The 23,003-nt window shown below is 31.9% G+C and overlaps 4 protein-coding genes across 5 annotated transcripts in view; 3 read left to right on the top strand and 1 right to left on the bottom strand.

Moving 5' to 3' along the window:
• The window catches only part of LOC129952926 (arfGAP with SH3 domain, ANK repeat and PH domain-containing protein), a 61,322-nt gene extending 54,898 nt beyond the window's left edge, over positions 1–6,424 (top strand). The window contains exons 8-16 of one of the 2 annotated variants that reach the window (XM_056065897.1): positions 96–371; positions 503–983; positions 1,048–1,167; positions 1,226–1,517; positions 1,582–2,070; positions 2,127–2,203; positions 2,859–2,906; positions 3,167–3,328; positions 3,442–6,424. In XM_056065897.1, the coding sequence (XP_055921872.1) occupies positions 96–371; positions 503–983; positions 1,048–1,167; positions 1,226–1,517; positions 1,582–2,070; positions 2,127–2,203; positions 2,859–2,906; positions 3,167–3,328; positions 3,442–3,639 (2,143 nt within the window). In that variant the 3' untranslated portion in view covers positions 3,640–6,424. The remainder of the gene's footprint in view (positions 1–95; positions 372–502; positions 984–1,047; positions 1,168–1,225; positions 1,518–1,581; positions 2,071–2,126; positions 2,204–2,858; positions 2,907–3,166; positions 3,329–3,441) is intronic. The other variant, XM_056065898.1, reaches the window with a different exon arrangement.
• Positions 6,425–7,893: 1,469 nt separating this feature from the next.
• Positions 7,894–8,853, top strand: LOC129950455 (putative nuclease HARBI1). Its single transcript, XM_056062394.1, has 2 exons — positions 7,894–8,224; positions 8,286–8,853. The coding sequence occupies exons 1-2, from the start codon at positions 8,103–8,105 to the stop codon at positions 8,851–8,853; spliced, it is 690 nt and encodes a 229-aa protein (XP_055918369.1). The 5' UTR covers positions 7,894–8,102.
• Positions 8,854–9,005: 152 nt separating this feature from the next.
• On the bottom strand, positions 9,006–9,645 carry LOC129950454 (uncharacterized). The gene is made up of 4 exons (XM_056062393.1): positions 9,605–9,645; positions 9,356–9,536; positions 9,142–9,294; positions 9,006–9,026 (listed from the first exon to the last, which is right to left on the bottom strand). Exons 1-4 carry the CDS (start codon positions 9,643–9,645, stop codon positions 9,006–9,008), a joined length of 396 nt encoding a protein of 131 aa, XP_055918368.1.
• Positions 9,646–10,003: 358 nt separating this feature from the next.
• LOC129951538 (cullin-4A) lies at positions 10,004–17,271 on the top strand. Its single transcript, XM_056063745.1, has 13 exons — positions 10,004–10,176; positions 10,421–10,892; positions 14,271–14,509; positions 14,577–14,701; positions 14,774–15,109; positions 15,179–15,365; positions 15,427–15,619; positions 15,692–15,828; positions 15,890–16,279; positions 16,344–16,451; positions 16,518–16,688; positions 16,755–16,907; positions 16,980–17,271. The coding sequence occupies exons 2-13, from the start codon at positions 10,577–10,579 to the stop codon at positions 17,073–17,075; spliced, it is 2,451 nt and encodes an 816-aa protein (XP_055919720.1). The 5' UTR covers positions 10,004–10,176; positions 10,421–10,576; the 3' UTR covers positions 17,076–17,271.
• Positions 17,272–23,003: the final 5,732 nt, after the last annotated feature.

Below are 23,003 nucleotides of genomic sequence, written 5' to 3'. Positions count from 1 at the left end.
TTCATATTCATACATTTTTCGAAATCGATATTCTTTGACCAATTAAAATTTATATTTAAATGTTGAACGAAAACTTAATTTTTAACTATTTGCAGATACGTCCAAAATTTACCAGGAAATGACCAATGCTGTGATTGTGGTTCTCGTAATGATGTCACGTGGATAAGTTTAAATTTCGGTGTTCTCGTATGCATTCAATGTTCGGGCGTGCATCGGGATCTTGGAGTGCATCATTCAAGAATACAGAGCTTAACATTAGACAACCTGACAACAGCGAATTTATTAATTGCTCGCGCAATGGGCAATAGTACACTTAATGAGATTATGGAAGCAACACTGGGAAGAGGAAAACTATCACCGGATAGTACAATGTAAGATTGATTGATTTTGTAATTTTAATCCCATTAATTCATGGTCTTCTTTATTTGTCAATTTACATGCGTTCATTAATTAAATTATGTACTAATTAATTTATATTATGCTTTTATTTTAACTTAAATAGGGAACAGCGATATGATTTTATTCGCGCCAAATATGTTGCAAAACGCTATGTAATGCGAACGTGTGCCGATGACAATGACCTTCGCTGTGATCTTGAACAAGCCATAGTTAATGCTGATATGAGTCAGCTTTTGCAAGTTTGGGCTGAAGGAGCCGATTTGACATGCTGTTTGCCATCATCTGATGATGGAGAAACTGCCCTTCACTTAGCCATTTTACGTGAAATGGGTTCCACATTGCATATAGTAGATTTTCTTATACAAAATATGCCACCAAAGGGCCTTAATAAGGCGACAAATCCCCCAGATGTCATAGACATGACTGGAAAAAATACTGCGTTACATTTGTGTGCTCTGCATGATCGGCGCGAATGTTTGAAACTATTGTTGCGATCTGGAGCAGATTATGAGTTAAAGAATTCACAAAATAAAACTCCTTTAGAAATTGCCAAAGAAATGGGTCACAATGCGTGCCAGGAATTGGTAAATCAACTAAACTTACTCCTACGAATCGAATGCAAGATTAACGTTTCAATTATATTTTCAGATTGAATGTGCCATAAGAAGAGAAAAGAGTGCTTTTGATCATATCAACACCGATTGGAATCTGCCAAATGACGATGGTTCAACAGATTTCTCAGACGATGATACAGTCATTGATGAGCGAGTGAGTATTTATCGTTATAAATTGGAATGAACAAATGTATTGAATTTTTTCTTGCCAGAAATCACGTTCCCGACCACCAAGTTTTGCTGGAGGTGATTCGCCCATCTTGCGTTCACGTTCCTCGACATGTGATTCAATACAAAGTGGTTCTAGTCCAATATCGAATTGTCCGAATAGACAATTTCAGTTGCCAACAACAACTGTACCCTTTAATCAGGCCGGTACTAGCCCGAAGCAACACATTCCCATCGGACAATATCTGGCTGGTGGGGGTGGTTCCAGTCCTGGTTCAACTACGAGCAGTCAAAGAGGTGGCCTTGTTCAGGGAGCCAGGAAATCCACTTCAACTGGTAAATGAACCATTATTATTATTATTTGTAAATATGTATAACGTATTATTTGCTGTTCTCTTAGCAAATATGAATTCCTTGAAAAAACGTACAGCACCTGCTCCACCTCCAGTATCTAATTCCTTCTACGGTACCTTACCCCATGCGCCTAGACATTCACAGAATTTCGATAACAATGACTCACGCAACATAGTCAACCATAAGAACCAATCAGAAGTGGTCTATAGCACGTTGCCACATCTACGTAGTGTCGATAGTGCACGGGGCGCAATATTCCATTGTGATAATAAAGTATACGAGAGATTTGATCCAACTATAGCACAACAGGCTAAAGCAGCTGGCTTGCACGATACCGGCGGGGTTGGTGGTAGCAGTCAGAGCCTAAAGCAAATGACAACTTTTGGTCACAAACGTTCACCAAGCGGAGAATCGTTGAATCGACATTTAGCTGGAGCCAAGCTAGTTCTACCACCGACAGGAGAAATTCCTCAACTAAAACATGTTGATAAATCTCTTTCAAGGCCGAAAATTCCACCCCCAGGTCCACCAAATGGTATGATAAATAAAAAATAATTATTTTATATAAATACCATTGATTTTCATTTTCAGAAAGAGAAATATCAAATGGACAATCAAATGAGAGTATAAGTTCAATGGATGAAGGGCCGGTCGCACCACCCAGAAAGGTAAAAACTCGTTTGAATTAGTTAAATTACATCCACAATCTGATGGATGTGTATAGAGTGTAATCAAGAATTTAAAAACACATTACAGCCAGTGATGGACTATGTAAATAACTATAATAATCAGTTTCAAAGACTGAATAACGTGAAAAATAATTAAGGAATATTACTTATTCATGGGTATGTTCGACATTGTCTTCATCGGGTTTTCAAACTCGAGTGTCCTTTAAATATTATAATTCGTCGTCCTTGTATCTTCATTTACTGCGAAATTCACATTGTTTGTTGAATTTGTGGTGGAAAGTTTGTTGTATTCTTTAAAAATTAAATTTTTGATATCAATATTCTCCTAAATTTGAAAACATATCTATCTAGGCATCTAAATAGTATTTTCCGTGATTGCAATAAAAAGAGAAAACATGTTCCCTTCCAGTAAAAGCGTTGTGGCAATACCCTAGGTTTATGATGGTCTTTCACACAAAATTCATGACATGTTTTATTTTTGGGGTTTAAACAAAGATAGGTTTCCATTTCAGTCCTTGAATTTTTTTAGATAAGATTAGATTAAAAACATTTGTATTACTTTATTTTTAACATTACAAATCATCAGTGGACCAAAACAAAAAATATTATTCAATAATGCCACTTTTTGTTGCAGCGTAAAGCTGGAAAGTTAAAGAAAATATCGAGTCCTAGCGAAGAAACGGTATTTATAATGCAAAGAGTTGTGCTGATTCAATTATATCTCTAACAAAATATGCAAATGTGTGGCTCTTTTTTTAAATTTACTTCATAATTAGATTGCAATACTAAATAATTAATTAAAATTTTGAAAAAAGCATAATAAAATAGCAGTTACATTATGACATTCAGCCGCTTATCATCGTATTTTATGTGTGTGTGTTCTTTGCAAGCGTGTTAATTATCTAAAAACTAATTGTAAAAATATTAATTTTATTATTTTAGCTACTCAATCAAAACTATACTGAGTATGAACCATGGATGTCAGAAATGGATTCGTCTGGAGGACTTGATTATTCTGCTGATTCAAATCTCTCATCAATTGATAATGAACGTCTGAATGCATCACCAGATAGTAATCAGAAAGGAAAACAATATAATAATTACGTAAGTAAAAGAACTTTCTATTAGTTTTTTATGGACAATGGAAAATTTTTACTAAGCTTCAACTTGAGTTTGTTCAGAAAAATAATAATTTATGAATAAAATTTTATTTTAAGAATGGCCACCGAAGATGTCGCGCTCTCTATGACTGTGTTGCCGACAACGATGATGAATTGGAATTTAAAGAAGGTGAAATTCTCATCGTTCTTAATGAACGAACAGATGATGAAAATTGGATGGAAGGTGTTATCGAAGGTCATCCCAGTAGACGAGGGATGTTTCCAGTTAGTTTTGTTCATATGCTACCCGATTGAGATTTACACTCCAATAAGGAGTTCACAGATATTTGATAAAAATAATATTATTTCCTATTTGTACAGAAATTTAAAAAAATATAAATATATATACATATCGTAGTAGTTTTGTCCCTATTGTGAATTCCAGATTTCATAAACTGTTCATGACTGAGTTTAAATTTAATTATATAATTATTGTATATTAATTATTTATTGGTATAAAAGTTTTAAGTGAGCATAAAAAAGTCATACACTGCATCATTCTTATGAAAAATATAATAAATAAGGTTTGGTAAGAAAATAATTCTTCGGGAAGGAGCTTTCAAATTGACTTGCATGGTTTGGAACTTAGTTTTTAATTTATTTTAGGTTGATGTCTTGATAATCAAACAAAAACTTTCTAGAACAATATTGTTTAATTACACTTTGACGAAATTTTTAATCTTCTATGAGAATTTTGTATGACAATTCTACTTAACATGTCTTTTTATAAAAGTAACACAGAATGTTTCTCTTTTTCAAAATCACATTTAAATAAAACACAGTTTTGAAAAGAATATCAATTTTCTGGGATTCAAGCGAAGGGACAGATGTCATATACTTAACTCTATATTAATATGTGCGTATATTTATATTTATGATTTCTGTTTTTATTTTATCTTTTGTGTACGCAAATAAATTATTATATCCTTATCGTAAAATTAAATTATTATCATAATTGTTTGTCAAATGTATTAAAAGGGGTTTAAGCAGCTTTAAACTGCATTAAAACAGAATGCACAATTTTCCTCAACTTATAGTTCTATATTATATTTATATATTTTTTTAAATAATTTTATATCATTTATAAATAATGAATAATCAATATTCCTTTCAGTAACTCAAGACCTATTGTTTATTTTAAATACTTCAATTTAATAATAAAACTATTATTATTTCTTTTTTAAATTCTAAGAATTGTAATAAACATTTAAAAATACATTATAATCTTGAAAACATAAACATATGTAACTATATTTAATTAAATTCGACTATATTATAATATAATATCCTGTCTATAAAAAAAAAACATATATATACACACAACAAACATAATATATACGTATAACAAAAAGAACACACTTTATCGTTAATCTAAATTGTATGTAGTTCTTCTTGGTCACCCACATGTAAATGCATGTAAATAAATATTAACTTGGAGCAGAAAATATAAAAACGAAACAAAATTTTAACATTATAAACAAAAATAATACGCGCTGCCATACAAAAGAAAAAAGAAAGAAAAGTTTATTGTGTTTTTGAAAAGTGAGTTATGGAAACATTTTAAATAAAGTTGAAATATGTTACAGTTTCAATGTTATCCCGAGAGTTATATATAAAAAGAAAATATAAAACTATATATAGAAAGAAAATTATGTATACAAGGAAACAAAACACAAAGAATCGAAAACAAATATATATATACATATAAACAGAATAAAAAATGTTGCAATTAAAATTTAAAAAAAGGCAAAGAAAAGCAAAAAAAATATCAGTCATTGAACAAAATTTAAAAAAAAAATTAATACTATGAACTAAATTTACATTTTACTTATTTCCTATTTATTTATACATACTTATATAATTATATAAATATATTTTAATGTATACTTTTTTCAGTATTCGTATTTATTAACAGCATTCACAAAATAAATTTAAAAATTATTACAAAAATACATGTATAATAAAAAAAAAGCAAAAGAAAATTTAATTAAATTTGTTTATATTCAATTTCAAATTAATGTAAACGAAAATATATTATATTGAAATTAAACGCCAATGTATTATTGAATTAAAGAAAAATATACCTCAGTATGGTTCTATTATAGTATACTCAAGTTTTTATGTGTTTAAGGATAGTTTTTCGAGAACTTGTTAAGGCGCATTTACAGTTAAGGCGCATAAGAGTAGAAGTAGCATTTTATATGGACAAAGTTTTTGATGTGGGCTAAAAGGGTAACAATTTTCCGTCGGGTTTTATGATTTATAATCAGGATAAGGTTACGTGATACATAAATGCATGGGTAAGTTCTAAAAAGTATAGGAATATTTAAGTATTTAATCTTGACTTCATTCTATACTTTTTTGTATTAACTGCTAGCTAAAATGTCGACAGAAGACCACTCAATAATGAGGTAGGTGACTTATTTTTCTAATGGAACAGCAATACAAACCATTTTGAACTGTTTAGGGTAAGTTGGTGAAGTTTTTCACTAAATTTTCGGAGGTTCACATTCATTTTCGTCAATGAATCTAATTAGGCTAATTAACTTATCAAAAATTAACGTCTTATTTATTATTATCCTTAAAAAGTGTTTTGTTGTTCTTTGGATTTTGTAATAAGTGTCATTATATAGATTTAACTACAGCCCCTGGCCATATTATAAGACGCACTGCAGAATTTTTATAATGTTTAGATTATACGCAATATTTTTAACGTTCAAGAATGGATGTATGATTACATTTTTTTGCAAGATGGAGCTCCATGCCACACAGTCCGGTCCATTAAAACTTATTTGAGGGAAGAAAACATCCCTCTGTTGGACAGGCCGGGAAACAGCCCTGATTTGAACCCATTGAAAACGTGTGGGAGCTAATGATGCGGTCACTTATTGAAAGAGTAATTCACTTATTAAAAGAGTAATTCACTTGTTGAATCACCACGCACAAATGCAGGAAACAGTCAAATCATGCATTGACAGTTTGCCGCCAAGAATTGAGGCTCTTGCAATAGGAGGTTCAACAAAATATTGAAAAAATACAAGAATAACAACAACAAAAAACTGAAAATATTAATTTTAAAAAAATTCTTTAAATCTGTTGTTTTATTTCTAGGAAGTAGTTTATATTCTGCATACAAAATAATTTAATGGCATTACAATATTCGAAAACCTGATTAAAATAGCTCGAAATTACAATTTTGCATAAAATCTAAAATAATAAAGTGGGTAATACTCCAGACCCCAGTAGTACCCGTGGCATGATCGTTAGCGCATAAGACTGTCATCCCAGAGGTCTTACATGTACCACCTAAAGTTATTTTTACGAGTACCTTTTACAAGGAATTGAAAATTTCCCTAAAGTAATTCCTGTCAAGAAAAGTGCTTTATCAAATAAGCTGTTTGAATTTCGTTACTCGCACACAGAAATGATTGTAAGGCACAAGGACCAGATTCTCTATACTAGCTTTTGCGCGATCTAATTTATATTATATTTAAAATACTTCGGATATACTTTTACATTCCTTAATTGAAAGACGCCCATTTGAATCCTCAATGCTTAGAAACTGCAGTTTTAGATACATAAAGATCCAATACAAAACTCTCCAGCTATAGCCGACATGTTTCGCTAATGTTTTTAATAGCTGACCAAGTGCTCATTTTTCGATAGCAAAGCAACATTAAAAGCATTAAGCTCTTATATTATCCTCATTGGGTATTAAAGAGTGTTGGTGCCCAGTACAATAGGTAAAATATTCCTTAGCATTAGGGCAATGACTGATTTGAGAAGGACACTCTAACGAACAAAGTGTTGAAATTAACTCTTTAGACCAATACTGTTTAAACTACTACTATACTAGAAACTATAACTTATTCATTATAATGCATTGTTTTAATTAGCCGATTTTGATTGATTAGCTTCATCAACCCAAAACTTCTAAAAGTTTTCTTAAAAGCTTAACCCACTTGAAAAACTAGCCCTAGGTAGGAATTATATAAGTTTAATAACATGTTTCCTTGGTCTCTTTAAGCTTAAGAGACACCTCAATATTCTAGGGCTAGCGAGCAAAATTAATTGTAGTTTTTGTAATGAGCATGAGAAGACAACATACTTTTAATACATCAGGTAAACGTAATACCATCATTCAGAATTTCCGATAAAATAAAGATATATCGGGCATACATAAATAAATAAATTAGGTGAACCAGGCCCTAGTGGCTTACAACTGCCAATCATTCCTGTGTGCGAGTAACGTTGTCAGAGATAGAGGGGACTTACTGGTTATATGCCGTCCGAACGGCTAATTTGAGAAAGCACTTTTTATGACAAGAATTACTCTTCGAAGATTTGTTAATTCCTCGCAAGAGGCAGTACCCGTGAAAAAAAAACAAACTGATCTTTTTTAAAATACTCCAAATACTCAAAATAACCAATTTGGAGGGCAATCTCACCCATCTTCTTAGGGGCACAATAGATCTCAATCTCAAGGTCGCTGTGCATCATTCAGCCCAATTCTTAATATTCCCGGGGAAAACAATTCCCCGGGAGACTTGTTCTCCCGAGAGTAAAATTCTCCTATTTCGAATTCCCCGGGAAGACATTTTTCCCTTCGAAATCGGGAATGGAGAATTTTGATTTTCGAATCAGCTGTTTCGTATTGTTTGACAGGAAAAATAACTCGCGAACAAAATTTTCATCATTCAAATTAAAAAAAATTTAAAATGTTTTCAATCGCGGCAAGGATTTTACGTGAAGAATATGAAGAAAGTGAACATGTAAAACCAAGGACTATTAGAAGATCTTTAAGAGATAGTGCGAATCCCTTCGAGTTGCCTCAATGGCTGTAAGTATTCATTCATTCAAATATTGTCTATCATAATTTTTAAAAAATCATTTTTTCTTAGGTTTCAAAAGCATTATAGAGTAAACAAGGTTTCCTTTAAATACTTGTTGGATGTCCTCATAATGTACAGTAAACCAACAAGAAAGCGTTTTGGAATCCCACCAATCATTAAATTGAGCGCATGTTTACGTTTTTTTGCTGAGGGAGGGTATCAAACCGGGGTCGGAAACGAAGGAAGGGTTGGTATGGCTCAACCTAGTTTCAGCAAGGTGCTAGCTGAAGTACTTGAAGTTTTAGAGGAGCAATTATGTCCACAGTGGATAAAACTACCTAAAACAGTTGCAGAAAAAAGAAATATAGCGTTGGCGTTCTATACGAAACATAATTTTCCTGGAATTGTTGGTTGTGTTGACGGAACGCACCTTCAGATCATTGCCCCTTCTGAAAACAGGCACTTATTTTATAATAGAAAAGGAAAATATAGCCTTAATGTCATGCTCCTTTGTGACAATGAATTAAGAATTTCGTACGTCGATGCTTCCCATCCAGCTGCATGTCATGATTCCTTCATTTGGAATGTGAGCCCACTAAAGGTGCACTTTGCCCGGCGAAGGCAGCGAAAATTATAAATGTGTGCTGCGCATTGCATAACATATGCATTTATTATAAAGCCGATCCTATGGACGATGAATTGATTTCTGTAACACCTGAAATTTCTGAAATTCCTCTTGAAATCGCATCACAAGAAAGATCTGAGTATACCACAGCGGCGCAGAGAATATTACAAAATATAGGCATCAACCTTTAAACATATGTATGTAATACATCAATAAAACATTAATTAATTTATTCAAAAGTAATTCATTTATTTATTTAATATCACACGTTTTTAAATCAATTAACAACAAAAAAATAACGGAATTCATCCCATTCATCCCAATTAAGTCGTAGACAGTCTGTTCATAGTCGGAAAGTTTTTGTTCTTTGTTTGGCCCACCGCCAGTACCATTTCTGGCCTTAAGGTTTGTAGCAGCCTTAGCTCTAACATATTTTTTCTGGTCACACCACACCTAAAATAATAACACGCACTTCTTAATAATAAATTATCGAATTTTCGTTTAAAAAAATTACCTTTTTCCATTCCGATATGTTTTTGCTTGGTGGCCCAGATGCATTTAAAGCATTTTCAGCCGCATGCCAAAACAGTAACACCTCCTCCTTGCTTCCTTTCTGGAAGCCACAAGCAATATCGCGTTGGGCTTCCATCAAACTCAACAGAATTTGAAGCTGGCACTTGTTTGTTGTTTTAGACCTAAAAAAACTCAAATTTTAACATTTATTGTTTTAAAAAATAAATAAAATCTTACATTTTGGTCAAACTCCCCACCAAATTTATCGGGAGAAACTCGCGCCAAATACATTTTTTAATTCCCTTCTTTTGACATTTAGAATGCCTACTTTTTTCTCGGAGTATTTGTTCCCACATTCGAAGTTAGTTTATAATAAGGGAAAAGAGAAAAGGGAACAAAATCCCCGGGAATTTTTCGTTTAGAATATGAGAGAAGGGAAAAGGGAAATATTTCCCTGGGAATTTTCATTTAGAATTGGGCTGATTATCTCCTTAAAAAATTCAATCATCCATTCAAGGGCTCAATTCTATTTATAAAAACAAAATATTTCTCTGAATACGTCCACTAGTGAATCAGTAAATTGTTGTTTTTTCTTATTGGCAGCACTGTTCCTAATTTGACATTTCAACGCGCTGCCATCTATTGTTGAACAAACCCTAAGCACCCTCTAAATGGTAGTCGTGTGTTTTTGTTTAAGAATTTTCTTCTCATAAATCTTGTTTTATCTTCAATAATTACTCAAACAAATCCAATTATTTATTAAATTAGTAGATCAGTTATTGATTAATGTAATTAATCACATTTAGTGAACGTAGAAACCAAGTGAGTAACTAAAATCTTCATCTCCAACCATCAACCACTCACACAAAACGCTCGCTTTGCAAAAAAAAATATAATAAAAAGAAACAGACTGCAAAAGAACCCTCTGTTTGGCCAAAACCAAAAGATTATTACATCGAAAACAAAATATTCCTTCATATTTGATACTTATATTTTTTTTATTAAAAAAGCATCAACTTCAAATTTATAATTTGCAAAAATTATTTATTTCTATCTCCCCTGGCAGCTGTGCTGCATGCAACAACAAAAAAAAAGTAACTTTTTTGCACTTCTAAGTTAAAAGAAAAGGAGACAAGGGAAGAATTGTCATCAGGAACACCCGTGCCGTGCAGTACCCCCCAATTTCCCCACAAAGTTAAAAAAGTAACCGGGGGAAATTACTATGAGCGCTTCGAAAAAATACAAACAAATGGAAACAGTGGAGGACACAGAAAACCTTAAGCAAAGCAAACTCACCTCCTCCGACGACGGAAGTAATAACAAGTTCTTCGTTAAACAAAACAACGCTAGCAACAACATGAGTAATTCACAGCAGCAAGTTCCATTTGGATCAGCCAACGGCGAACGACGTCCAAATTTCTCGATGCTCAACAACGCCCAGGTTACCGAGAATAGGTCGACCTTTTTAAACAAGGCCTCCATAAATAATATGTCCAAACCAGGAGATGTTAAAAAAATTGTTATAAAAAACTTCAAATGTAAGTACATTATACATAACACGATATGCGTATATGTTCAAATAAAAAGTGCTATAAAGTCTGGGAAGAAATGAATGATAACGAGTAGGTTCTAAATATAAATATTATATTTGCATGTAGGTACTTTCTTTTTTAAGCTCATGGCCTTCTTTTGAATAGGTTCGGAGATTATCAAACATGCAAGTCCAGAAAGGAAAGCTAACTTCAGCCTCTACCTGGATCTATTTTGGTTTTACGATTGTTTAAAATATTTTTTTTTTTAAATCCTTCATTTGCACATTTTGAATATTGATATCATCAATGAAACAGATCAAGGCTATATACATATGTCAATTCGTAGTATCAATTTTAATACGTTTTCGTGTAAAAATTCGATTCATACGGAAAACTACGTCTAAGTGGGTAGTTTTGAAAAAAATGAAGTAAATTTTGAATGAGTAACACATAATTTTATCTAATTTGATTTGTTTTAAACCACTTCTATGTCAAATTGGAAAGGCTTATTTTGGAACCACTTTTCATGAAAAAAAGTGTACCTGTCAATACTAATTTGCAAATTGGCATTTTTCGTCAATTAGGTGGTAGTAGCTGGGTTTAAACTAGCCACAAACTTCTAACCAGACAATCATGATTCCTTGGTGATTGGAGAATGTATTATGCAAAATTACAAGATACAAATTTTGGCATAAATAATTGCAACAAAATTCAAAAACATCGAGCATTGTTATTATAATTTCTGAGTAAGAATAAACTGGGTTATTTCGAACTAGGAAGCATGTGTCCTAAGTTCTCCATGGCGCTCCTAAAGATGCGAACTAAAAGTAGATTTCAGTTAATTGAACCTTAAGATCAGAAAATTGTATTAGTTTTAGCTCGGAAAATATGAACAAATATCAAGCAAATTCTTCATGGCGCCCCTAAAGATGCCAGGAAACTAGTAGTAGATTTCATTTAATTAAACCTTAAGTTAAAAAAATAGTATTAGTTTTCACTCGGAAAATGTGAAAAATGTAAAAGAAAACACAATTTTAAATGTGAAAAAATCAGGAAGGTCATCACTTAAATGCTACATACATCTATACACAAAACGGCTTACATTTGAAAGTTAAGACACATAAGGGATTTAAAAGTAAGCAAGCTGCCAAAAATTGCCTTCTTATTAAGGCAACTTTATTGGAAAGTTGACTGGAAAGTTGGTAAAGAAAAATCCCTTTTACTATCAAGTCAAGTCTACTTATTTCAAAATAACAGTTGATCATTTGTTTTTATTCAATTTTCAGCTAAACTTTATTACTCTATGGTTTATTTATTTTCTGTACAATTATATTTAATGTTTTGTGTAAAAGGGTTCTCTGTCAAATTAGTAACAGTTCTTTGCAATACAAAATAGAAATTGTGATGGACTTGTTGCTTGCCTGAGGAGTGTTTTGTAGACAATAATGTTTTTAGTAGTTTTTGTACGATGAACTGAAGGTAGAGGTTAGTGAAATAAAGTTCTGAGTTTAAAATTTATGACACTTGAAAAATTACCTAGTTGCCTTTGTCAAAATGTACGTTCAAAGAATGAAGTTGACAATTTATCTCTGAAGTCTTTAAGTTTATGATGTTATGAAATGCCAATAAAATTGTCCACCTTCTTCTTGTAAGCTTAAATTTTGCACATTAAAATAAAATTCAAAGTCCACTAGAAAATTATTTTACAATATAAATAAATTCAGAGGGACGGTTTCCAAATTATTTATGATCCCAAATTTTGAAGATGTAAACAATTTTTGGAAAATTGTATCGTTAGCTTGACCCTTGCCTACAAGGATGATGTTTTGCCAGTCCACTGAATACCAAGAGGAACAGGAACCCCCTTTGTGTGCATTAGGTTGTAGACAAGGTTGTCCCGCGCGTCACTAGCGCGTCGGTGTCGTGGGTTTTTGCACTGCTAACGGACATTCGTTACCTTTTCTTTATACATGCCTGTTGACATATTTATAAAAGAAAGACACTAATAAACACTTAAAACCACTCTCTATGATAGGGCTAGTAATAAACTCTCTCTCTGTACCCGAATCTCTTATTAGAAAGCCACCAGGTGTTATTTGGCTCCTTTTGCGTAACCCTCCCACAGTCAACTATCATATTATGTGCTCTTTTTTGTTATATAAAGAGTATTGAAAAAAATATCTACATATGTAAGTCCTTAATTAAAGCGATTTAGTAATTATTCTTATTTTGTCTTTAAACGAGGTATTCACTGGAACAGAAAAGAGGCACTACGTGGTGTGGTGTTAACCTGTGCCTACTAAACCAGGTCGTCTCTCACTTACTCCTCCAGTAAAAAAACTAATTTCTTCCGTAAACAAAACGATATCGAATGTAACGCAACTGTCAGAAAATGGTTTCTAGAACCGATATTCCCGGCCGTTACAATTCTGAATTACGTGTATATCTATTTGGAATAAGAATAGTATCAACAGATGCAGAGTAGAACTCTATTCTCTATGTAGCTTTAAAAAATTTCAAACGAAAAATAACGCGTTGCACTTGAAATCATAAAAACTATAAAAAGAATTACTGTATATTGAAAATAATTATATATTATTATTGTTTTGCTTCGCTGTCCCACGTTTGGGCTTGATCCTTTCCTACAAGGACGATTTAAAGTTTCTTATTTTTCTGCTAGAAAAGCTGTAAAATACACCAGAAGTTCTGTCCTTGTCTCTTAATCGTGGCTTCAACTAATTAGGTGTTTAAAGTGGAATAGGTTCATTTTAAAAAAGTGTATAAAAATCTTAGCAAAAACTTTTTACCGCATACACAAAATGGCCTTGAATCTTGAAGTTGCATCCCATGTTGTGCGCCCTCTCAAGGGGTTATAAATACCTTTATAAATGAGTTAATACACTACAAGCAATTTGGAAAGCAGGGAGAAGGCTTAGAAAAAAGATTCCGATGCAATTTGATTTTGAATGCCTCCACATTGAAATAAGTGAGTCTACTGCGTCTGTACTTAACAATATTCCGAAATCGGACTAAAGGGTACATTGATGAACATTTCTAGAGCAACGGTTGAGTAGTTTGAGAGCAGTAGTGCAACAATAATTACTATGGTGAAACATTGCGGCAATTCTAATAAATAAAAAATAAACATAATTCTAAAAGACTTAGTTTAAATATAATGGCTTGTATAGTACAAAAAAGGCAAGGTATATTATCCATACTTTGCTTACAATAATAACTTAATATTCACTAAAATCTTTTCTTAAATCCGTTTGAGTATCGAGTAAGAAAAGTATGTAAGCTTTTATCTAGGAAGATTTTCTTAACAAAGATTAATTATTATTTATTTCTCTTCAAAGTTTATATCTCTTTTAAATTTTGTCTTAGTGAAACCAACACTACCAGAAAACTATTCAGAAAAAACATGTGAAAAATTGCAAGAGGCTGTTCTAGCAATTCAATTATCCAAACCAATACAATACTCCCTTGAAGAACTCTATCAGGCTGTGGAAAATATGTGCAGTCATAAAATGGATGCACAACTCTATGCCAAATTAACTGCATTAACTGAAAATCATGTTAAAAAGAATGTTGATTCATTCACTGGTGAAAGTATGGATAAATTGGTAAGTTGTTTTTAACTCCACTTAATTTTTCTGATGTTTCAATATTGTACTAATTTTTGTTTTAAAGGTTTTTCTTAACAAAATCAACGGTTGGTGGCAATCGTTCTGTCATCAAATGATTATGATGCGTAGTATATTTTTGTACCTTGATCGCACTTACGTCTTACAAAACCCGACTGTTCATTCTATATGGTGAGTTTTCTGATTTATTCTATAAAGTATGTATTTTTTAAACAATAGGAAAAACACTTAATATTTTTAAAGGGACATGGGACTGGATCTCTTTCGAACCCACATTGCACTCAACAGCTTAGTACAGAAGCGAACTGTTGAAGGTCTGCTTCTGTTGATTGAAAAGGAACGAAACGGCGATGCCGTAGACCGTGCCCTTCTCAAGAGTCTTGTGAGGATGCTTTGTGATTTGCAGATCTATTCAAGCGCCTTCGAGGACAAATTCTTGATTGCAACAAAGCAACTTTATCAAGCTGAAGGACAACGTAAAATGCAAGAGTTGGAAGTGCCTGAGTATTTGCAACACGTTGATAAGCGCCTTGCCGAAGAGAATGAACGTTTGTTACACTATTTGGATTCGAGTACAAAGTAAAATAATTTAAAAACGATCTACGAGGAAAGAATTTGTTATAAAATTTTTGTTTTATTTGATTTTAGATATCCACTTATTTATACAGTAGAAAAAGAGCTCCTTGCTGAACATTTAACGCTGATTTTACAAAAAGGTTTAGACACGTTATTAGAGGAAAATAGACTGACTGAATTGACACTGCTCTACAGTTTATTGAGTCGTGTTAAAAATGGTACCACAGAGTTATGTGGTAATTTCAATGGATACATAAAGGTAGATTTTTTTTTTAAGTTTTTCCTTTTCCCTTTTGGCTTATTGGATTATTTATTTATAGAAAAAAGGACGTACCATTGTTATTGATCCTGAAAAGGACAAGAGTATGGTGCAAGATTTACTTGATTTCAAGGACAAAATGGATGTTATAGTGCGAACGTGTTTTGAACACAATGAAAAGTACACAAATTCGTTGAGGGAAGCATTTGAGTTCTTTATAAATCAACGAGCAAATAAACCAGCCGAATTAATTGGTATGAATTTAAATTTTAAATTGTTATGATTTTAATATTATTTTTGTTAATTTATTGTTTTTTTTTGTCAAGCTAAATATGTGGATATGAAATTGAGAGCAGGCAACAAAGAAGCCACAGAAGAAGAATTAGAACAGATTCTTGATAAAATCATGGTGCTGTTCAGATTCATTCATGGAAAAGATGTATTTGAAGCGTTTTATAAGAAGGTAATTTATTAAAAAGTAAGACTTCCAGAGCATTGAAAGTTAAATGTGTACTATTTTCTAGGACCTGGCGAAACGACTTATCGTTGGCAAATCAGCCTCAGTGGATGCCGAAAAGAGTATGTTATCGAAATTGAAACAAGAATGTGGTGGTGGTTTTACATCAAAACTCGAAGGAATGTTTAAGGATATGGAATTAAGTCGTGACATTAATATTGCATTCAAACAATATGCTGTGAATTTAGACAGAGAATTCACAAACATAGATTTGACCGTAAACATCCTAACAATGGGTTATTGGCCAACTTATCCACTTACTGAAGTTACAATGCCACCACAACTTGTTAAGCCCCAACAAGTGTTCAATAAATTTTATTTGGCCAAACATAGTGGTAGGAAATTACAGTGGCAGCCAACCCTTGGCCATTGTGTTCTTAAAGCACAATTTGATCATGTAAGTTATTTTCTTTAAAACAAATATAAGCCCTTATAATTTTTTTGTTTGGTTACAATCTCAGGGTCCAAAAGATCTTCTGGTTTCCTTATTTCAAGCACTTGTCTTATTACTGTTCAACGACAAGAATATCCTTAGCTTTGAGGAAGTTAAAGCAGCGTGTAACATTGAAGTATGTCGATTGATATTTTGTCAGCAATTGTTTTTTTTTATATGTACATACATTTCTTAATTTAAGGACGGAGAATTACGAAGAACGTTACAATCTCTTGCCTGTGGCAAGGCACGTGTTTTGACAAAAATCCCCCGTAGCAGGGAGGTTGAAGACAAGGATCAGTTCCAATTCAATAACGAATTCACAAATAAGCTCTTTAGGATTAAAATAAACCAAATTCAAATGAAAGAGACGGTATAAGTGAAATATTATTATAACTCAACAATTTTATTTAATTGAAATCAATGTTCTTTTTATCAGGCGGAAGAACAAAAAGCCACAGAGGAACGTGTATACCAGGATCGACAGTATCAAATCGATGCCGCTATAGTTAGGATAATGAAAATGCGAAAAACATTGAGTCATAATCTTTTGATAGGCGAACTATTCAATCAGTTGACTTTCCCCGTAAAGGTATTGTATTGTTATATTTATTTCATGTATGTTTTAGTTAATTAATTGTTGTTTTTCTTTTTTTTCCATAAGCCTGCTGACTTAAAGAAACGAATTGAATCTCTTATCGACAGAGACTACATGGAGCGCGATAAGGATAATCAAAACCAATACAACTACGTCGCTTAAAAGAAGAAGGACTCATTATTTTTTGTTTGCAAAATAAAAATAAAATTCTTTAATATAATTTAAACCGGAGATAAAAAAGAAACGTGCGAAAAAAGAAGTTATTTGCGTAGGAATGATATAAATGAATATAAATGTGAAACTACAAAAAAGAAAAACAAACAACACGAGAATTCATTAAAAATATTTAAAACCAAAATTGCAATTGCGTTATTATTACAAAAAAAAAGATACTGAGAGAAGGTGCTATACATATAAGTCGTAACTAAATGGAGTAGAAAAAAGTACTATCTAAGTCCTGCAAATACAAGAGTACATAAATACATGGAAATGTCTATAAGAAGAGCAATCTTATTTCAAATCCTTTCAATATTCTATTTCTTTTGAATGTTTATGTTAGAATGTTTCGCGAACAGCAACTTATGATGGAGCATGTTTGAGTTTAACTTGGAATTCAGCGCATTAAAAACTTTCAAATCAAATCAAATTGGGTGGCGCAACAGTCCGTTGTGAACCAAGGCCTAGTGACTTACAACTCTCAACCATTTCTGTGTGTACTGTTGTCAGGAATGGAAGGGACCTTCAATTTTAGGCCGAATCCGAACGGCTAGTTTGAGAAAGCACTTTTTCATGACTAGAATTACTCTTGAAGGATTTTTCAATTCCTCGCAAGAGGCAGTACCCGCCAAAAATTATTTTTTTTTTTTAATTAAGGTGGCACAGGCAGGGATTGAACTTTCAGAAGATGTATATTTCGTGTTTATGTTTCTCCATATATTTTTGTAAAACTACACCTTATAATTCCATTATTTTTGTATGATGATGTAGAGAAAACTAAGTAGCTTAACTAAAATGTGGCACCTCGTAAATCATCTCCATATATTTATAATATCAAAAGAATGGATTTTCAGGTGTAGCTTAAAAAATTAATAAAATATAAAAATTATTTAGCGAAAATTGCTAACTTTTAAAATCAGCTGAACATAATTCACAAAAAAATTAATAAAAATATTTATGTATAATGATGCTAATGGGATTGTTCTTTGATTTTCAAATATTTGAAGACCCAATGGAAAAAAACGGCACAAGCCAGTTTTTCAGAAATAAAATAATGGTGCCATCTTGTGCTGTTCTTTTCTCTTTTTCAAAAATATGTGATTCTATCTTAAAAAAAAAAAAATTAAACCCATGGTGCAGAAAAACAGAATAGGTCCTAAACGTTGTGTTGAAGAAAGGCACAAATTCATAGACTTGTGTCGTTCTTTTATAACATCTCAGACTTAAATAATTGCTTTTTAAGTGCAGTGGTGTTATGACGCTTTTATTGTTATTCTTGGAGTATGTTTTTTTTTATAGTTTACAGGCACTCCAGGGGTTATTCGTACCTTTTATATGTTTATATTTAAACACAGTGCGAGCGTTAGAAAAATAGGGGAAGATTTAAGATAAGACACCGGTGCACATTGGTCTTAAAGTTCTGAACATCAAAATGGGAGGGAAAAACAGAGTTGGCCAAAGCATTATACATTCGCGATTAAGGAAGAATTTCTATACTTGACACTACGCCCGAAATTAAGCTCAAGAGTAAAGTGATGAGCATGCCTGAAAGTGCGAGCATTACGGCTGAATCGTGTAAGGGTTGGAATGCAACTGGCTAAATAGATAACTGTGACCATCAACAAAACGGTTGTTTAATAAGTAGAGGCTCTTAAAAATCGTCACTAACTACTCGCACTCACTCGTACTTATAATATAGCACCTACGTTTCCAATTAAAAAGTTCAAATATAATAACTTACAAAAGCTCACAAAATTCCTAATTATTGTCCTAGAAGTTTTAACGAAATTTACATTTCAACACTAAAACGTAAGAAAATGATGAATATGAATACCTTGGCGATTCACGGGTGGACGCTTTCTTAAAACGGAGAAACAAGAAAAAGCCATAAAGTTTATTCTATTAATGATTTATATTTATTTTATATATCCATACAAATATATTTTTTCTGAGCTTTAGAGAATAATGGGCTAAACATTTTTTTTGCAAATTTTAATTTTCTTCCTAAAAATTAATTTTTTTCGAAATTGTTTTGAGGTTTCTAATACCGTATTTCCCATGCACCCTTCATTTGAAGTATCAATAGTATTTTTAGAGTCGTTTTTTAGGGCAAAAACAAAATTAGAGTAGAACCTAAGTTATTATGAGAGAATCATCTGTTATCCTTATTACACAAACTATTTTATTTTATTTTATGTGAATATATTTTATGTGAATATATTATATGAATTGAATGGTGTAGGCCCGAGGTTGTGCTAAATAAGCGGCATACTACTCACTGTTTACACGTTCTTGTAATGCAAACACATTTTTATTGACAACAACAATACGTATAGATTCGGCAACTATGCCAGAATATAAACTTTAAATTTAGGGTCTATTTTGATTTCTGAATTTATTTTCATTTCTGTCTGGAACCTGGTTATTTTTTCAATTTGAATCAATCTCCAAACTATCTGGCGTAATTTCCGGGATCCTGATATATTAAAAATTCAATTTTATGAACTTAAGTTTCACTGAAAACTTTAAGGCGAGTAAGTTCATTATCTCTGGTATGAGTTAACTCCTTTAGACTTCGTAGAACCATAAATCGTTACTCTCTGTCAAACACAGGTTCTTAAAAAAATCCGTCGTAAAAGTTTATTTAAATTAAAGTTTTACTGTTTTTTATATTTTTTTATAACCGTTTTTTATTTATCTATTAAATAGTGGAAAGTTATGTTTAAGAATAGATGAAATATCTTGTAGAATTGATAGAAGAAAACCCAGTGGTCTCACAAAGTGCTAGCTGCAACATTGAACTCCCACTAGTAAGGTCTGAAAATAGTGCCAACAAATTAAAAATGAAATCAAGTTAATATACATCTAATCTGATTGGATTTCGATCTAATTAGCCATCTTTTTACCTTGTTAGAATAATTTTTTGTTGGAATCTTCTCTCCTTTTATATTTTCTTGATCCAAATGTCTTTATAGAAAAAATATTGTTGAAAGAAATTTGAAAAAAAAAACATTAAATCAGAGTATTTTTATTGAAAACTTACTCTGTAAATATCAGCTGCTTATTGTGGAACGCAGAGTGTGGAACGTTTGAGTGGCGTTTCAATAACATTCATAATACCCAAACTTAGTCGACTTAAAAGTGACTCGATTTAAAAATGTATATGATGACTATTTTTATTTTTCTTAGTAATATTGATGCATCATTCAAAGAGCATAAATAAAACTGGTCGTCAAAATCACGTTTTGACGACCAGTGTTACGAAACAACTGAAGAAACAACACTATTTGTAAGGTTTAAGATGTCCTAAATTCGATTCTCGCATTTAATTTTTTCTTAACGCATCAGGTTTCTAAAAAATATGCCCTTAAAAATTCTAAAAACCAATAACGGTATTTTTAAGGCCAAGTTAAAGCTGAGAATATCTCTTTACAATAAATTGTATGATGATTTTGCAAAGTTCAAATTTTTACAGTTTAAATCATTTTAGTATCTTACTTAGTTTCTGTAAATTCTCATCAGTTATAAGTCTTTACTTGATTCTATATGAAGTTTTGAGCAAACCTTGAATAAAATAGTTTCATAGCTTTGAAAAATGCTGATAATATTTTTATGTTTTAATATACACATGTACATATTTCAAAAACTTAGCATAATAGGAATGCTTAGACAACCGATTCGTTACAAAAGCAAAACTGACTTTCAAAACGATGAAGGCATCAACGTCTTCTTCAGGGGTCGAAAAACGGTGTCCGCTCATTTTTTTTTAATGTGCGGGAATGAAAAGAAGTCATTGGGTGCCAAATCAGGACTGTACGGCGGATGACCCATTAATTCGATGTTTTGACTGGTCGAAAATTCCTTATTTTGAGACGATGTGTGAGAGCTTGCATTGTAATGATGAAGAATGATTCGCCTCTTCTTCTGCTTTTTTCGAATTTCTCTGAAGACTTCTGGCAAACAAGTTGTCGTATACCATTCAGAATTAACCGACTCTCGTTGCTCTAACGCTACTTTTGCCACGTGGCCGATAATGCCGAAGAAACAGTCAACCATTTGCTTCGATGTGCTCCTGCCGCGAACAACTTTTGTTGGATTTGGCTCATCTTGGAAGACCCATACAGTCGATTGCTGTTTTGTAGATCATAGATAATGATTCGTCACCTGTGTAGATATTATACACATCCTTTGATGCACCTTGACATAATTTGTTCACCATTTTCTTGCACCAATCCACACGTCTCACCATTTCCTTGCACCAATCCACACGAGTCTTCTTTTGAGCATTTGTTAGATTATGTGGGATCCAACGCGAACAAATCTTTTTCACGGCCAAATGTTCATGTATTATCGTATTGATGCTAAAGCCCAAAAATGACTCTATCGTACGATATGTAACATGTCGATCTTGCTTTATCAGTTCATTCACAGCATTGATATTTTGTGGCAAAACAACCGGCTTTGGACGACCTTCCGGAATTCATCATGGAGCGAGCGACGACCACGATTGAATTTTTTATACCAGCTTTTTACAGTGCTTTATGATGGTGCTTTAACGCTGTAGAAAGAATTAAGTTCATCGCTGCACTCTTGTCTTAAAAATCCACGTCGAAAGTAAATGAAAATTATCGCACGAAAATGTTCACGAGTCAATTCCATTTTTTGCCCGAGATGCATTTTTCAAGTAACTGTCAACAACACAAATCGCACTTAAAAGTAGAAGGTTATGGTTAAAAATGTCAAACTTTCTGTTGAAAATGTCAGATGGCGCCTGGCAACTCTTACATATACCTAGTCTAGAAAATATAAGTAGCAACCCTCGTATTAGTGTTTTATTTTATTTGAAGAAAATCTTGTTGACCATTGTAATAAAACACATAATATTAAAAATCATTCTATAATTTTTTATTACTTATATAATAAAATATACGATAAAATGAATACATTACATATAAATATGTACAACTCTTGAAAATAAAAAATCATTTTGGTTATACTTAAAAGTACATGAGCTTCTAATCTTTATTCTTATTTTTTATTTTTTTTTATTTGACTTACTTAATAAAACTTACATAAACTTATGTATAGTAAAAGTATGTAAAATTAGTTTTGAGTTATTTTTATTTTATTGATCCTAAAACTATGATGAAATTATATGTTGTAAAATATTTACAAATAAGTTTTGTTCAGTTACCAGTCTATGGTTTGGTTTAGGAAAACATAAGTAATATGCATTTAATTCAATGAAAACTAAATTTTGTATATAAATTGAGCTGCCGTATCGGAGTTTCAAAATAGTTGTTTCTTTTTTCTAAAAGTGTAATGTCAACCTACTGCAGTTCGCAAACTGGAATAGCTTTGCCTGAGGTTGGAAAAAATCAATTCAATTTATTGAATCGATTTGATTAAAAAAAATAACAGCTACTATAAGGCGCAAATCGTTTGAATATTGTCAGAGGAGTATTATTAATTAAAATTTCAACTTTTTAAATATTTAATTAAGTACCAAAGTAATGTTTTAATATTAAGGCAGTTTATATGTTTAAGATTCAAGCTTTCTCAGTTAGAAAATCATATCCAACCGATAAGAAACAAAGCTGCCTGTGATTTGAGTTTTCAAAAACTTTTTTTTTTAATGTCTTAAATTAAATAAAGCAACTGAACAAAACTTTAAAGCAAAAATCTGTTTTTTTCTTCCTTTCTTTTATTTTTTAGTCTAAAGTTTATAGTTTGCTTGTTATTATTTTATAAAATTTATTCAATAATACTTAAAATTTCAAAAAAAAAAAAAAAACAGACAAATTAAGTCTTTGCCAATTAAATAATGAGTAATGAAAGTTCTAAAAAATATAATGAAAAATTAAATAATCTTAG

The sequence above is a fragment of the Eupeodes corollae genome, chromosome 3, assembly GCF_945859685.1.
Source record: "Eupeodes corollae chromosome 3, idEupCoro1.1, whole genome shotgun sequence".
Lineage (NCBI taxonomy): Eukaryota > Metazoa > Arthropoda > Insecta > Diptera > Syrphidae > Eupeodes > Eupeodes corollae.
This window is presented reverse-complemented; position numbering and strand designations above follow the sequence as displayed.